Genomic DNA, 17,129 nt, shown 5'->3' on the forward strand with positions numbered 1-17,129 from the left:
TCTGGCAAAGCTGTGTTTCATAAAGCACTAAGCCCAGGTTTCCCCATGCCCTAATGCAAAACATTAGGTTTTAAAGAAGAACACAGGTTTACAAGGCACAGAAGTAAAAGGCACTTGAAGATTTCGGATTCTGTACTCGTAGTCACGGTCACCTGGAAATGCTACTGCTCTCTCTTTTTTCACTGTCCTACAGCAGATGAAGTTTGGGGATTTTAAAAGCAAATGGCAATGGACCCAATGGAGCAAAAGAAAACTAGTGCTAGAACATTCTGGCCTTTGAGCAGGATCTCGGCAATACAGTTACCTGCTGGAGAAATGTTTGGAGAGAGTGAGGAGAAGGGAAGAGGCTAAGAAGAGAAACTGAGTGCCCTCTTGGGCAATAAAGACTAAAGGGCCAACCTTTGAAACAGGAGTCAGCAAACTACAGTCCTCAAGCCAAATCCGGCCCGCTGCCTGTTTCTGTAAATAAAGTTTTATTGAAACACAGCCATGCCCATTCATTTATGCTGTCTGCCGTGGCTCTTGCACTCTAACGGCAGAGTTGAATAGCTGCGACAGAGACATGGCCTGCAAAGCTCAAAACGTTTACTAACTGGCTCTTTGCAGAAAAAAAATTGCCAACACCTATTTTAAAACAAAGAGAACTTCCTTTAACTTTGGAAAAGGCTTGGGCAAGAGAATTCAGCTAATCTGTAACAAATGCCAGCAGACACTTAAGGGGAGCAGAGAGAATCTCAGAGGCCTAAGGAGTTAGTGTTCTGCATTTCCTTTTTAGGATAAATAACAACAGGTGGCCTTCAATTTTTCTGCAGCATCCTTTCAATATAACCCAACTATTAAATGTTATACTGTTCCATGCCTACAGATTCCAGGCAGCTTCATACTCTCTACTTATGTATGAACAGCAAGAGCTATGACTGTCCCATCATGACATCTAAGTGTCCCCTCAGTTCTGAGGGTGGTAAGTAGGAGCAGCTGACCCTTTCTTCCCCAAAGAATAGCCGAGTGTGGGTTGCCCCTGCACTCTGCTGGCCAGAGGCCATCACTGTACCTGTTGGCCAAAAGCTGGGACCTGGTTCCTGAGGGTGAAGTCAGGTAGATGGCCAGGTCTCCCCTCCTCGGGTGGGTGATGGTTATGCGCACGACTACATGTTCTAGGTAGTTGACATGGTGGTTCGGGTTATCGGAGCAGCCCGAAGCTTTGTAGATGGAGCGCACTGCACTGTTGGGGCGAATTGTCCTGCAAAAGACAGAGAAGGAGCTTGAGCAAAGTACATGGCAGAGCTCGGCTGAGTGACCCTGCAGGCCTGGAATGATTATACGATGTAATGCAAGGAGCTGGTCGCTGGATACTCAACAACACAGTGCTGCCACCCAAATGACTGGGTCACTTAAAGGATTAACACTGGTTACGCAGTGGGAAAGAGGCAAGTGACAGGAAAGGGGGAATTAAGGTTCTTGTATCTTCATGCAGGTAGGGATATCAAACTTGAGAGTATCACTTTGTTAAAATGCAGATTGCTGGGCCCTGGCCAGGCCCAGAGTGTCTGACTCAGTAAGGCTGGGGTGGATCCCAGGAATGTGCATTGCTAACAAGTTCCCAGGTGACAGGTTGCTGATCTATGGAATGCACTTTGGGAACCACTGATACAGGGTACTGTGGTCCCTTGGAGGCCCAGGGATTAGCACGACCTTGGTTCAAATCCCTGGTCTACCATTTCCTTGCTCTATAACCCATGGGCATACTCTTCCCTCTTGCCTACAGGTTTCTGTCTTCTTTGCTAGCTTCCTCCTGTGCCACTGTCCCCCTTGAACACCAGGCTCCAGCTACACTGGCATCCGTTCACGTTCTGGGATAAGTCAAGTTTTCCACCTCAGAGACTCTGCGTACACTACTCTGCCTGAAGGACTTTTTTGCTGCTGTTCATATGGCTGACTCTCCCTCTTCCTTCGTGATCAAAGCTTAAATTTCGCTATCTGAGACCATCACTGAACAACAGGAAAAAGATGCCCCCCACTTCTTATTTTCCACCTTTTTTATTTCCAACATTCACTTATTATAATTTGTAATTATTATTATTTTTTGGCTTAACTCCCACTAGACTGTAAGTTCTACATGGGCAGGAAGCATTTCTCATGCCCCTTTGTATCCTTCATATCTAGCTCAGTGCTGAATAGTGAGTAAGTGCAAGAAAAACAGTTACTGAATTGGTAAACAAATCTGTGAATGAGTAAACAAATATTCCCTCTGATCCCATTTCCTTATTTGTCAAACGGGAATAACACCCAAATTGTTATAAAGTTTTAATAAGAAAGCACACATGGAGTTTCTAGCACTTAGGTTGGCCCATAGTAAGTGCTCAATAAATACTAGTTAACTCTTCACTCCTTTATTTTTTTTTTTCTCATTCTTTGCCACAAAAAAGTAGAATGGAAAAAACTCCCAAAACTTTAGTCCACTTATTTCTGCTTCCTAACAAATGTCCTCAAGAATTATAATGGCTCTAGTTTCATCACAAACCAAAGTTGCTAAGTATTTTTCTGAGAGCTAACTCTCTAAAAAGAAAGCCAAAAGCAAAATACTGATAAAATCACTAAGATGAATCCTATTCTTTGGATTCAGCACCTAGGAGAGACTTCACACTATTGCTTGGTAAACGCTGTCAGCACAGCCTCTGAGTTTGTGCAGCTGAAACAGGGGAATGGGCCCTGAAATCGCTGAGCAAACTGCAATCTCATTTACTGTGCATTGCACTCTTTGAAGAACTACATGGTATGTAGTTAAGTTTCCAGAATATAAGGTTTGGTTTTTTGGAGTACACTGCCTTATGGAGAATACTCATACCATCAAAAAGAAATACTGACAGAGTAGAAACCTTAAGAATGCCCATCTGTAAGGGTTTCCTCAAATCTCCTTTTAAGAGATGTCTTCTTTTAAGGATCCTTGGGTTACACTAGTGTAGATTTAATAGCTTAGAATCCTAGACATTCTATTAGAATTTTATAATTACAGTAGGAAAAAACTACACAAGTTTTTAGCTTCCATGTGCAACAAAGGGCTGTCTCGAGCACTCGTGCTGGCCTGCTCTCTTCCAGGGCATTGTCATGCTGTCTGCTTGGAGAAAACATTACTTGATTTGTCGGTCTGTGCTCTCCACACACACGTGCTGCTGGGGAACAGTGGTCCACTTCTCCGCCTCCATCACCATGGCTTCTGCATCCATCAGTCCAAATCCATAGAGATGGCTCACTACGGAAGGCAAGAGGCGGTCAGCTTCACCGTGGTGAGCAGCAACTTATGCTATATATGTTTAGTTATAATTTTACTCAGCAGAGAACCCACACACATCCCTATGGGATCCTAGCTTTCTTTTTACCCATGATTTAAAAAACAAATAAAACAAAGTAAGTATACAATCATAGCAAGAAAATAAGATGGATATATATTATTCATTGATTACGTATTATTACTAGTAACACAACTACCAGTTATGAATTACTACTACATGACAGGCACTAGTCCGTATTTTAACATTTAATCTTCCCAATAATCTTAAGATGTTAGTGCTTTTATCATCATCATTCATGGAGGAGAAAACTGAGGAACAGAGAGAAACTTGGCTAAGATTGACTAGCAATTCAGTGGTTGAGCTGGATTGTAACCCATGCAGTTTTGCTCCAAGGCCTTACTATTAACCCTTGTATTCAGGTGATGACATCATGGATTTTGTAAGATAAAATAATTAACAGTTTTAAAGAGAAGTGACGATATATACAACTTCTCCTAGTGCAACAAGAACTTACATGCAAGAATTACCAATTTTCTGACATATCTAGTACTTAGATTAAATATCCCAGAAGACATACATTATTACCTTTCGTCTAGCTTATGAAAAATTTATTAAACCTTATGCATGAAATATTTGGAGGCCTCTAGACTTTTATGCCAGCTTCTTATCCTCAAATGTTGTAATCTTTTAGTTCTCAATGAGCATACCTATTGATCTAAAGCTGAATTTGACATAACTGTCTCAGAAACTTCAATTACATATGAGACTATTTTAATGATGATACAGCAAGATCTACATGTGCAGTTCTTTCTAAGAATACTTTAAAATCCCAGCTGAATACTTAAAATCTCCACTTTTTACTAAACTGTCTCATATCTTTATAAACACAAAGTCATACTTGTACCAGATTTGTTGCTTAAAACATTTTTCCTTGTAACGTTAATTACTTTATGCAAAAATGTCTATAGCTGCTCATGCTTATGGATTATTTAAATACTTCAGCTTGAAATACAAGATTTTCTATGATAAAGTCCCATTCCACTTTCAAAACAACCTCCTCACCAAACCTTTTGCTTTAGCAAGGTCACTCCTTTACAGTTCCCAGTCATATCTTGCTTTCTGCCTCACTACCTTTGCTCATGCTGAGCCCTGGCCTGGAATTCCCTCTCTTCCACTCTGCAGAATTAAACTCTACTCTTACAAGTTCCTGAAGGCCTAGTTAGTCTATCTTCTCCTTCTTGAAATATTCTGTGACCAATAAAAGTCAACAGACATCTATCTACTGAAATTCAACCATCTGGGACCAGTGAACTTTTCTCCTTTCTAGTCCTGTAACTCTAATTAATTTGTCAGTATATCTGTCCTTCTGCTCATCCCTTCATCCATCCACCCATCTATCCATCCATTCAACCATCTATCCATCCACCCACCTATCTATCCCATCCAACCAGCCAGCCAGCCAGCCAGCCAGCATTTCTTGAGTGCCTTCCATGTGACAAGCACTGTATTACTCACTGCACTTGCTATCTGTGCCATCAATTGAATTGCTAATAATTAACTTTCTGTCAGCATATGTCTTTTTACCCTAACTGTATTATGAACTGCTTGATGGTAGGAACTAGGACTTATATTTCTTTATGTGTTCCACAGGACTTAGGAGAACTTTATACATATGGGAGGAAAAAGAAATTATAGCATATAAAAAAGGAAAATTGTGCTAGGATTCAGAAATACTGCTCTATTTCTGCTATTTACTAATCACACAATTCTTGGCAAACAGGATAAAATATTTAACCCACAATTTCCTTGATTTGGGATACTGTCTATCCCATCACCATTACTAAGTATTATTATATGTCCCATGTGAGAAAATCTGTGTAAAAAACGATACAAATGCAAGGGATCATTATTATAACATCAGGTACTCAGCCAGACAGGACATGCTGAATAAAAGTGAATAAATCTACTTAGGTATGGTGAGGATATACGTAGGATTTTTATATGTGTACATTTGTAATTTTTATTATAAATGATTTTTTCTTTTTATTCAAAAAGTAATGCACGTTCATTGTAAAAACTTGTAAATACATCCAGAAAAGAATAAAGAAAATAAAACTCATCAATAACCTCATCACAAATTGGTAAATGCTATTAACAATTCTGTATATTTGGTTTTAGTTACATAATAAGATGTGATGCAATTTTGCCTCTTTTATTAAAAGACACAGAGTGATCTACATGATACAGGAGAAATATCAAGTTTGGGCTTAAGGAAACCAAATTGTGGAGATCTTTTATTAAAGTTCTTGTAAATTCTATGTTCTCACTTACCACTTAACCATAGGCTATATCATTTCATCATGAACACTCTAACGTATTTTCTTTCCCTGGAGAAATTGAAATTATTGCCAAAGATGCTATGCCAGGCTCTCTAACTCTGCACAGTACCCAAAAATCTCCATGCAAGTATCAAGTGGTTTTAAACCAGCACAACTTATCATTTTGTCTCAGTTTAGGGAAATAAGATGAAAGATTTGATTGGTATGTGCGGGTGGGGAAGAGAGTGGGTAAGGGCCTGGGGAGGGCAAGGGCTTTCAATAGTCTGCAAAACTGGGGCTGCCCAGCCTCCAGCTCAGCTGCACTGGCTGCTGCTCTCCCCACCCCATCCCCAATAACTGTCAACCCAATAGCCATTAGGACATAAATTAACACATAGAGTCATCAAATACAACAAACACTTCATGCCTGTTAAACAACCACTTGAGTTAAGTAGAAAAGCACCTTTGAGTCTTTATGAAGGCCATAAATTTGTTTCCTTTTCCGATTCAATTCCTATCCTCCAGAGACAATGTCTATTCATGCAACATTCAAAGTAGATGTTCAGAAAAGAGGCTGACCAGCTCCAGTTAAACTACAGACTGGCAGGTCAACAAAAACACATTTATATTAATGGCATATTAATAAATGAAGGAATTAGATTACATCAGTGAAGGGCATTGAGTCAGTAATGGAAATTTTTAGTATTTTAAAATACTGGAGGGCCGGCCCGTGGCTTAGCAGTTAAGTGCGCGTGCTCCGCTACTGGCAGCCCGGGTTCGGGATCCCGGGCGCGCACCGAGGTACCGCTTCTCCAGCCATGCTGAGGCCGCGTCCCACGTACAGCAACTAGAAGGATGTGCAACTATAACATACAACTATCTCCTGGGGCTTTGGGGAAAAAAAAGGAGGAGGATTGGCAATAGATGTTAGCTCAGAGCTGGTCTTCCTCAGCAAAAAGAGGAGGATTAGCATGGATATTAGCTCAGGGCTGATCTTCCTCACAAAAAATAAATAAATAAAAGTTAAAATACTGGAAATTGTGTATTTGTCCTCAATCATGATACACAGCCTAAGAAAATAATGAAACAGATTTCTTTCTTTTTTGGGGTGGAGGGTGCTGGCAACATATCAACTCCACGTATTCTGATTGGAAGTTATTTATTTGGTTTTTGGTAAATACTAATGAGAAAATAATTACACAATGAGTAATTACACAATGAATGTGTTGGGCAGATAAACTCCTTCAAAACATGGTGTCAATAGGGGAAATAGCCATTAAATAGTTTGGAAGCATTAATATTTTTTTTTACATATAATTATAATTGACCTATAATAATTTTTTATACAGTTTTCATACTCTAAAATGACCTATAAATTCAGAAACACTGATCTTTCTTTTGGTGACCATTTGAGTCAAGTCTGTCTTGCCTCTCACACTGTTACCATGATGGGCCACAGGCAGTATTTCTCTCCTGTGGCTGCAGAGCACCTGGCTTAGAGGAGAGCTTCCAGAAATATTTGTGAAGTGAATGAATGCAACGGGTAGAAAAAATTTTATTTAATTCACCAAGTAACATAAAGTGTTCCCAAGAGAATTGTAAGGGGAATTAGGAGGTCTGTTCTTTTTATTACTGACTCCTATAAAGTCATCATTAACACTCAAAATTTATTCAAGTATAGAGCCAATATTCACATTCTAAAAATTTACGATTAGAACAAATATGCCATGCAAACAACTGGTTGTGACATGGCCATTCCAAAACTAAAGTAGTTTTATTTGTGCACATTGCTCATGCCAAGCTCAGGGCAAAACTTGAGCCTGAAAATAACTTTATGACGATCAAGTGGAACACTTTCTGTGCAAGCACTGTGTAAAATGTAAAATGCTATGAAGTTAGAGTACTATGATGTTGGTGTCAACAGAAATCTAACCAGTTCAAACAGAATTTTTCGTTCCTATAAATGGGGGCAGCAGATATTCAATTCATAGTTTGATTAGTTAAGATTCAAAAATCAACATTTAGAAAGACATTGAGGAATACGGCATGTATACAGAGTAATTAAAGTTCTTGAAGCAAAGTTATGAGGTATATTTCAGAAAGTAAATCTATTTCTTGGTAGAATGGTGTTGGATAAGCTTAATAAAGGGAATCTGAAAAACCTGCATAACTTGTTTCATTAGGCTGCATGACTGTTTATGCAGATAAGCTCAGAAAAATGGAATTGTCTTGCGTCAGAAGTATAGCTAGTTTTTATTCCAAGTTATCCAAAGGCTTCCCTGCTTGGACCAGTCAGATAGACACGAGACGGCAGGAAAATAGATAATGTTCTCCAATAGGTATATTTTCATTTTCTGATGAGACCAGAGTATTAAAAGGAGCTAATTGTTAAGCGCACAAGTAAATGATTGCATAGTTTGAAAGCAGACACAGCTAATGTAAACAACCGTTCCAGCTAGTAGGCCTAAAAAGTTCAATTCTAAAGGAAAGCTAGAAAGCTCAGCAGAAAGAAAAAATGCAGAAGTTTCTGAGCATAGGAAGCTATACTCAGGGACACTTGGTCTACTTTCATCTCTTTTAGTGGACTATCCTCACTGGAGCCAGCTATTTTAAATCTTTTTTTTAATATTACACTGAATGGATATTTTATGATGACTCTAAAATGACTATCAGGAAAGCACTGTATATATAATAAAGGACTTGGTAGTTAAAAAAAGGGTTTTTTTTTTTAAGGTTTTGAGCTTCCTGAAGGAAGGCTACTCTGCTACCAGCTGTCAGATGTACAGACACTATTATGCAGCACCAGCGTAAAACAGGACAAACAACAAAAACTCTCTACAAGTAGCCTATGAGAAATTAAAAATTTTTTTTTTCTCTGAGGAAGATTCACCCTGAACTAACATCCATGCCAATCTGTCTCTATTTTGTATGTGGATCACCACCACAGCACGGCTGCCAATGAGTGGTGTAGGTCTGCGCCCAGGATCCACACGGGGGCCGCCAAAGCGGAGCGAGCCAAACTTAACCACTAGGCCATGGGGCCGGCCCCCGAGAAATTTAAAATTTCGCCTATAACCGAAAAATAATGAAACTGACAGCTAGCCGTTACTGAGTATTTAATATAAAAGTACAGCCAATTTCTTGCATTAAGGAAATCATTTCTTATGACTAGCATGACTGAATGTCTGCCTTTCTCCAGAATTGTCCCGGTTTTAGCACTAACAGTCCTCTGTCCCAAGAAACTCCTGGTTCATGGGGGAACCAGGAGAGTGGCCACCCTATGTGGAACTGAGATGGTAATGTGATACTATTGCAGAGTGGCACAGAGCTCTCACATCTTTTAATATCAATGATCTAGTAACTGGAGGGTATATAGGCATCTGAACTTATATTTATATTTGTTAACATGCCTATCATCACCAAAATGTGAAATATAATCGATAAATTAGCTTCAATTATTTGATTATTAGAAAGTGTCAATTTGAATACACTTCAGAAATATGAGCTAATAATTTATCCCCCTAATTATTATATCACTCGTGGGTCATGGAGCACCTACTATGTATTCAACACAGTGAGGGTCCAAAAGAAACAGAAAGTGATCTGTGTTCTCAGTCAGGCAGGGGGTGAGTCAAGAATAACTGTACGATTTCACTAAAAAACAATTAAAAGCACTAACAGTGTCATCACTGTAAGTGTAAAAAGACTCCAAAAGAGTAAGAAATCATTAAAAAAGACAATGGATATGAAGGAAGCTAATAGAGCAGGGTGTATAGAAAGTACTCCATAAATGTTCACTGAAATTTAGAGTCAGGTAAGATGACCCAAGAGGGAAAGTCAGATTTGAATCGTGCTTTGGTGCCCACGTAGGGTTCCGTGAGGTGGAGATGCAGGGAGGACATTCCAGGGGCCAGGACGGAGCCTCTCGGTTAACTAATCATCAGGTCTGCATGTGGTTCATTGAGGCAGTGAGGAAACCAGCAGCTCTGGAGTGGGCGGCATGTGGGGTGAGTGGTCAGCAGGGCATGGGCATTAGTGGTAAACGTGGCAGGAAATAAGGGGGTGAGAGGAGACAGTGGGAGAACTGAAAGTCAACCGCGATTGTTGGGTGTCCTCTGCCATCAGCCGGGCTGTTGTTATTCTCATCTACCTACGAGTAAACCACCAGGATAAAAGGCAGTTACGCAAATTCCTGTTTTGAGGGGGGTTGCTTGCTCTGGGGAGTGGGTAGAAACTCCGACCCTGAGATCAAAGAGCTCCTGCAGCTGTTGGAGTCCTCACACCTTTGGGTTCTTTGATCCTCAATGTGCTGAACCACCTGCTCTGAAATAACTGCTCCCACCAGGGACCCTGCACCTCCTGCACCTATTAATCAAACCAGGCCAAATGTGCGGAATAGGAGGAGAGGGCGAAACCTGAGAGGTCCTGTGACACTTTCCTGAGGTCACCTCATGCCACGTGCGTAATATAAATGCTTAAGTACTGCCATTTTAAAGTAAGAATAAACAGCTAAATATGAAAACATGAAATGCAAGATTCATAAGGATGAAAAAGTGGAAGGTAATGCTCTTCAGTCTCCTATGTCAGAAGTTCTACATCTAAACATCTCGACAGATGAAAGCCAGGATGCTTCCAGAATTACCCATTTCTTTCCTTTCCTTATTCTCTTTCTCCGACACCTCTCTCTCCATTATGTACCATTTTAGATCTCAGTGTGAAAGGCACATAAGCTTCTTAGAGAGAATCAGAACTATAGTTGCAGTGCTTTCTTCTGCCTCACAATGCAAAAGGCAGACTCCCTTGGGGCAGGAAAACATAGCAGCCAGCACCTGCCTTCTTTAGCATGGTTTGTTTTTATTTTTCCCTTGCTCTTCCTAAAATCTCAGGCTCCAGTAACAGCTCCAGCCAGATCCAAACATGCCAGCCGTCACCAGAGCTACTGAGGACTTGCATGTGGAAAGTTTCCAGACACTGATACTTGGCTGTCTGCAGAGTCTGCACTTCAAAGCCCCCATCGGGATGGGTTTGGTCAGCAGCTGTAGGTTGTCAGATAGACTTGTTAATACAGAGAACAGGTAAGAAGAGTTTAGGAAAACACTGCTGAGTTCTTCTTCTCCATGTACAATGTATTTCATTAGCCATGGATGTGTAGATAACACAATTTATTATATTATATATACGTATGTATAAATACATATTTGTTATACTTTTTAAAAATTTACAGAATTAAGACAAGGAAATATGTTGGCCTTCTCTCAAGAGTCTCCTTCAATTTTAGGGAAGGAAAAAATGTCAAATTATTTTCTTCTTTTCTCTGGCCATTCCTCTTTTATTTTCTTCTAACATGGTTATAATAAGCATGAAATTTACTTAAGGTAATGGACTAGTATTTCTTGAATGGAAGTAGGAAATCTATTTTACCAGCTTGCAGAGACGCAGCCAGGTAGTCCAGGGCATATGCAGATCACAACTGCGCTTGTTTTTAGGAAACGAACATTGTCTGGACAGAGATGAGAACGAGATTTTAAAAATGTACTATGAGGCCCTTTGGGTAAAAGCTAATTGAAGATTAGATTGGCCATATGTCCACTCCCCAGCCTAGACCTTCTTGGTGTATAACTTGAGCAAACAATTACCAGACTGGGATCTTGATGAGCCAGCAGACAAAATTCTTATTAGTGAATTATTCACATATTATTTTTAGATAACTCATTTAATTTTCCTTTACTTTTGTTTTTTCCTTAAATTCTCATAAGAGAAAAGAATAGAAAATCTAGTTGATATTCATTTCAAGTGAGTGCATTTTCACACTCAATGGTTAACAGTGGCTGCAAAGATATGGTTATTTCATCCATCCACACATCCATGGCTCACCTGATATGGAGCCAACACCCACTGTGAGATGAGAATTGCGAAGCACAAAGAAGAGTGACAACATAGAAAGAATTATTCCTTGCAACTGGGAATGCCATCATCTCATTGGGAAGAAAGCTAACACTTATCCTTCCAAGTTTCAAGTACTATGTAAAGCTTCTCATGAACATTCCTTTTCATTTACATAAAACTTAAATAATCTTTACCCTTAAGGGACAGTAATAAATTTTTGTAAAATCTCATAAAATAGACCACTCATGAGGATTGTATATTCTCTTAGAAGAAATAAGACTTGAGATGGATCTTAAATCCTTGAGTAAGATTTGGATTCACGGAGGTATAACTGGGGAAAAGTAATGAGACCAGGATATTTGGAATGGTGGCTTCCTCAAGAAAGCTGTGTGAGCCTAGAATCACACAGACGGATTTAATCCAGAGCAATGAGTAGCCAATGATCAAGGAAATGACATAATTTAATTGATATTCCAGAAAGATTGACCCAGCATTGGTAAATGGGATACAAAAGGGTGGAAGGACTGAAGCAGGGAACTAGTCACTTCAATGGTGCAGGCATGGGAGATCATAAACCAGGTTATGGAAATGGTGAATGAACTAAGAGATTAGATACGAAAGGAGCCATGAAGTTTCACAACTCACACAGTGTAGGAGACTAAGGCGAGGGAGGGGTCAAAGTGAACAGCGTGATCTAGAGAAGGGTATCCCCGACGACAGAGGTACGTTTTAGGGAGAAGTTGTTTCGTAAAAGATGATGGATAGATTCTGTTTTGGAAGTTTTGAGTTTTAAACGACATAGGGAAAGCCTTGTGCAGAGATTCTGGATTCATAGTGGATGAAGTCAATGTTGAAGATGTAGAAATGAAAATGACTAATAAGGAGGTGAAACTTGTAATTGAAAGGCAGACAGGGATGTGAAAGAAAAGCAGTGCAATAAAGAGGATGTGAGAGGGAGCGAGGGAGGAAGAGAGAGGCAGAGGAAGAGAAAGAGAGAGAGCGAAAGACAAAGAGAGAGCGCCCTCCCTCCAGAGCTGTCTAAGCAACAGACCTTGGGGAATGGCCAAGGTGAAAGGAAAGGAGGGAAAGGAATCAGTCAAGTGACAAAGAAGAAGAAGGGCTGTATCTTTGCATCGCAAAAGACAATGAAGGATCTGGACTGGGCAGATGGAAAGAATGAAATCCTACAGAAAAACGAGAGGCCTCTGATTTGGCAAGCAGGAGATGGCTGAAAGTTTCCAAGAGTAATTTCATACTTCGAAGGTGGAAGTAGAAACAAGATTGCAGGGAATTACAGAGGGGCCAACAGTAAGGAAATGGCAACAGCTAATTCAGACTACTTGTTGGGAATTTTTGGTTGTGTAAGGAAGGACAGAACTAAGGCAGTAGGATAATGGAAATGTTCTCCCTGCAAGATGTGGGATACAAAGTTTGAAAACAGAGGGTTATGGTCCAATTGACAAAAAGGAGAATGAATGCAGCTGGGAGCAAATGGCTAAGGGACTGACAAGGGGTGAGATTTTTTAAGAGCACCTCTCACAAATGGGATTCCTTATCCAAACTACAGGAAAAAAAAAACTGATCTGAGAGACTATTTTTCCATTTCTTCTAAGGATGGTACTTCACTAGCACCATTCAAACACACAGGAGAGAAGTTAACTCATTACATAGAGTGGATGACTTGGGTCAGTGGTTCCCAAACTGCATGCACATCAGAATCACACAGAGGACTTGTTAAAGCACAGACTGATTGATTTCTCGGTCCCACTGATGAGTAATTTTGAGGTAAGGCCCAGAATTTGCATTTCTAACAAGTAGTCAGTTGATGATGTTGATATTGTTGGTCCAAGGACCCCACTTTGAGGACCACTGCCTGAGGGAATTAGGGCTAGCATCTCCCTTGGAACCCCAGTTGATAAAGCCTGGTTAATTAGGCTGACGTCTCCAACATGGGGCCTGAGCCTCTGTCGGCATGATTCACAAATATCCTTCCCTTATGTCAGTAGCATAAGAACTGAAAGTTGGCTATACAGTACATCATGCCAATTATCTTTTCATATGAGTTACCACACACATTTTTGCTTTTCCTATGAAAATATTTTAAGATTAATCTATGGATGAATCTAATTCATCTATGGATGCATATCCCTCCCTCTTCAAGCACAGATTGGTCAAGATATTTCCTTTTTTGGATACACATCACTCAAGGAGTTAAGTTTCATGAATTGTTAGGATAGAATCAGAGTTTGAGTTGAGATACAAAATCATGCTCAATTACAATGCAGAAAATAGTAAATGCACTGAAGTATCTATTTGTTAATCTTACTGCCTCTACAATTGAAGTGCATTTAATACATCAAGCATGCTTCCCAAAATAACATACCTAGAAGAAATTTTATATGGGAGGTAAAAATAATATCTTATGTATGCATTTTTTAACATATTAGCTAATGAAATCTTTACAACAATTCTATTAGTAAGATAGTATTATTCACATTTTACAGCTGAAAATACTAAGACTCATGAACATTAAAAGAACTCGCCCAAAGTCAGAGGGACTCGATCCCAAGTGTTCAAAATCTCTATGGATTATATATGCACCCATCGATTAGTGTTGTCCATAAGACACACAGCAGGGGCTGGCCTGGTGGTGTAGTGGTTAAGTTTGTGCACTCTGCTTCGGTGGCCCAGGGTTCGTTGGTCAGATCCTGGGCGCGGACCTACTCATTGCTCATCAACCCATGCTAAAGCAGCGTCCCACATAGAAGAGCTAGAGGGACCTACAACTAGGATGTACAACTATGTACTGGGGCTTTGGGGAGAAAAAAGAAAAAGAGGAAGATTGGCAACAGATGTTAGCTCAGGGCCAATCTTCCTCAAAAAAAAAAGAGGCTCTCCTTTAACAAAAAAAGACACATAGCCTTTCTTTCAACTAAGGTACTCAAATCAATCATAATCCTCAGAATAACAAGGTAGCAAAGCGGGGGAAGTATTTTGGGAATTTATCTATATATCACAAATGAACACTGGAACATTTTTATCCTCTTTGCCTTTTGCAAATCAGCTGCATAAAACCTACTCTCTTCTTCAAAAGTCATTAAAATATCATGTGCAGAAAAAGAAATACGTGGGGCTTGGAAGGAAAGTTAACATCTGGTCCATAACCCTTTCCCCTATTGTTGCTGAGAAGTGACCTTCTTCAGTCATTTCTATCAGGAATTTTCCCTGAGTGTGAAGACATTATTAATATGGAAAAGATACTTTATTTTACATGCATGCTTAGGCCATTTTTTTTTTATTAGCACTAACCAGGCATGGAAAGATGGAAGAACGGCATTGAATGGCAAAGAGCAACTTCTCATTTGCTAACATCCAGCAGAGATCACAATACTCTTCTTTTTGGCTCTTTCAAAGATGACTCTGGAAACTTCAGGGCATGCCGTGTCTTCTGGTATAACACCATAAAATGAAGCCTGTTGAAACCATTATTGGGATGTGTGATAGACGTTTAATTGCTTTGAAATGCCTAAGGCCAGCAAGATGTGAACATGTGTAAAGAGTTTGAATTGAGATTCTAAGAAAAAAAAATGTCTGGATCTATTTATTTCACAGAAGATGAAGCCAGATGGATTCTGCAAAGTGATCGCCTGGCGTGTAACTGTACCTTGCTGGATGTAGTGGCCTTACGAAGAAATGCATAGAACTAGGGCAGGATTAATTTTCAGGGTTTCTTTTTGAATCTTTAGGTCTAGTTTATAATGCAGACCCTGGCACCAATATAAAGATCTCTTTGGATAGTAAAAAAGGGTGGGTTAAGCCCTCTTTACTAAAATTGTACTTTAAAAGATGTAATCATAAGGCCCCTTTGCCTCTTGTTCATTTGGGCAATCTTACTGATCCTGAATCAGTCTTCACAGCTGGAGCAGTGCCCGTTTACCATGGTCTCAGCATGGCCATGGCAAGTTAGAGCCCTCTGTCCCTGATGGGGGACAGAGAACTGGTGCTGTAGTCTGTGCTAGGAATACTGACGTCAGCGTCCAAACTGATATGCATATACTAACTTCAGTGACAGAGTTTCTCCTGTGCACCTCAATCACATTTTTCCCTTTCACATTTAAAGCTCTATTCCTCAGTGGAAAAGATGGCCTGTTGGGTATACCTTCATAGGACAGCTTGAGGATAATCACGGAAGCTTCAAATAAAGCCTTTTCACCACTGTCTTATGTCTGTGGTCCTGGATCCTGCATATGTCAATATTTATAAGGACTTTTCACCCCAAATATGAATCTTCTCCTATTGGCTCCAAATGAAATAATTATACATTTGAATTTGAGAAGCTTGAATCATTTTTGGACACAAAAAAATGGAGAACGTAAAAAGAATATGAAAAGAAAAATAGATTTGTGGTTAGCACTCACACTCCAATTTTATTTCAAAATTTATCTAGAGAGCTGGCAATAAAGATAGTGATGAAATAGTCACAGATATTGAAAAACTCTATTTGACTCCAGTAATGCTGAGCTACTTTGCTAATGAAGGTTCTGTGAATGTCAAGGTTGAAGCAATAGGTGAAGGTGAAAATGAATAAAACCATCTCTGGATAGACATCTTTTAAAAGATACCCATGCCTTTGATAACTGTGGGGGAAATTACAACAGAAGTGCATGCAGCAGGGCTGCCTATGTGGGACCTACATGGATTAGAGAAAGGTGACTCTTTCTTTAAGGTGGACATCATCCCACTCTGGGGCACATGGCTTGGTGAGTGGATCACAGGCCGGATTTCAATCTCCACTCAACCCTTCTGTTTGGCTCTCTTGTGCAGTTAATAACTTTTGCAACCAACTATGGTAGCTGTATCATACAATCAGAGACATTTCTTGCTTTTTGAGCTATCTCCTCTGATTCTTTAGTCATATGTGGCTAGAATTCAGTGGGAGTCTTAGGCTTCTAAGATACACAATATTGAACTCGGGAACAAAGCTGGACACATATCTTCTGCCTTGGCTCTGAAGATACTTCTGAGGGTAAAACATGAAAAGAAGCAAACGATTTACAGACAAAACTATCCCACACGGTATATTAAGAAAGCAAATATACTGTAGTCTCTGGCACGTTCAAAAAAAGCATCTAGGACTATAGATGATCCTAAGTTTGCTTCGTGGCCAAAAAAAGAATATTAATATAAAACCTAAGAAAAAGTCATTTATACACTATAAATGCTTCTGTCCGTCTACCTGCAGTGGTGTTAACAGCAATTCAAGAGGCACATGGGAATTAAGTGACTTGCTTTCTGTAAATCTCTGCAGTCACATGGCAAATAAAAAGATTACAACTGTATATGAAAAAAATTCAAATGTTTGAAGTTAAGTGGCTTTTTGAAGGTCATGGTGAATAATAATAAGCAGCGAAAAGACTTTGGTCAAAGGAAATTAGTGAAGGCTTCTCCAAATACAATTTCTGCCTGACATGTCTCAAGAAGCAATCTTGTCACCACACCCTTTGCCCTGGGTTTATTAAAGAGCCACTTCAAAAAGCATTTCTTTCTCTTCTTTTTTTAAAAAAGGAATTTAGCAAAGATGATTCTATATCCCAACTCTATCACTCTCTTCATTTAGAAGGAGGCCAGGAGATGA

General features: G+C 39.7%; 1 protein-coding gene across 5 annotated transcripts in view; it reads right to left on the bottom strand.

The window, feature by feature from the left end:
- PCSK5 (proprotein convertase subtilisin/kexin type 5) overlaps positions 1 to 17,129 on the bottom strand; it is a 448,916-nt gene that overhangs the window by 202,853 nt on the left and 228,934 nt on the right. For all 5 annotated transcript variants that reach the window (XM_058565628.1, XM_058565627.1, XM_058565629.1 and 2 more), the window contains exons 11-12: positions 3,133 to 3,250; positions 1,052 to 1,240 (exon numbers count right to left, since the gene is read on the bottom strand). In XM_058565628.1, coding sequence (XP_058421611.1) covers positions 1,052 to 1,240; positions 3,133 to 3,250 — 307 coding nt within the window. The remainder of the gene's footprint in view (positions 1 to 1,051; positions 1,241 to 3,132; positions 3,251 to 17,129) is intronic.

The sequence above is a fragment of the Diceros bicornis genome, chromosome 22 (assembly GCF_020826845.1).
Source record: "Diceros bicornis minor isolate mBicDic1 chromosome 22, mDicBic1.mat.cur, whole genome shotgun sequence".
NCBI classification, from domain to species: Eukaryota; Metazoa; Chordata; class Mammalia; order Perissodactyla; family Rhinocerotidae; genus Diceros; species Diceros bicornis.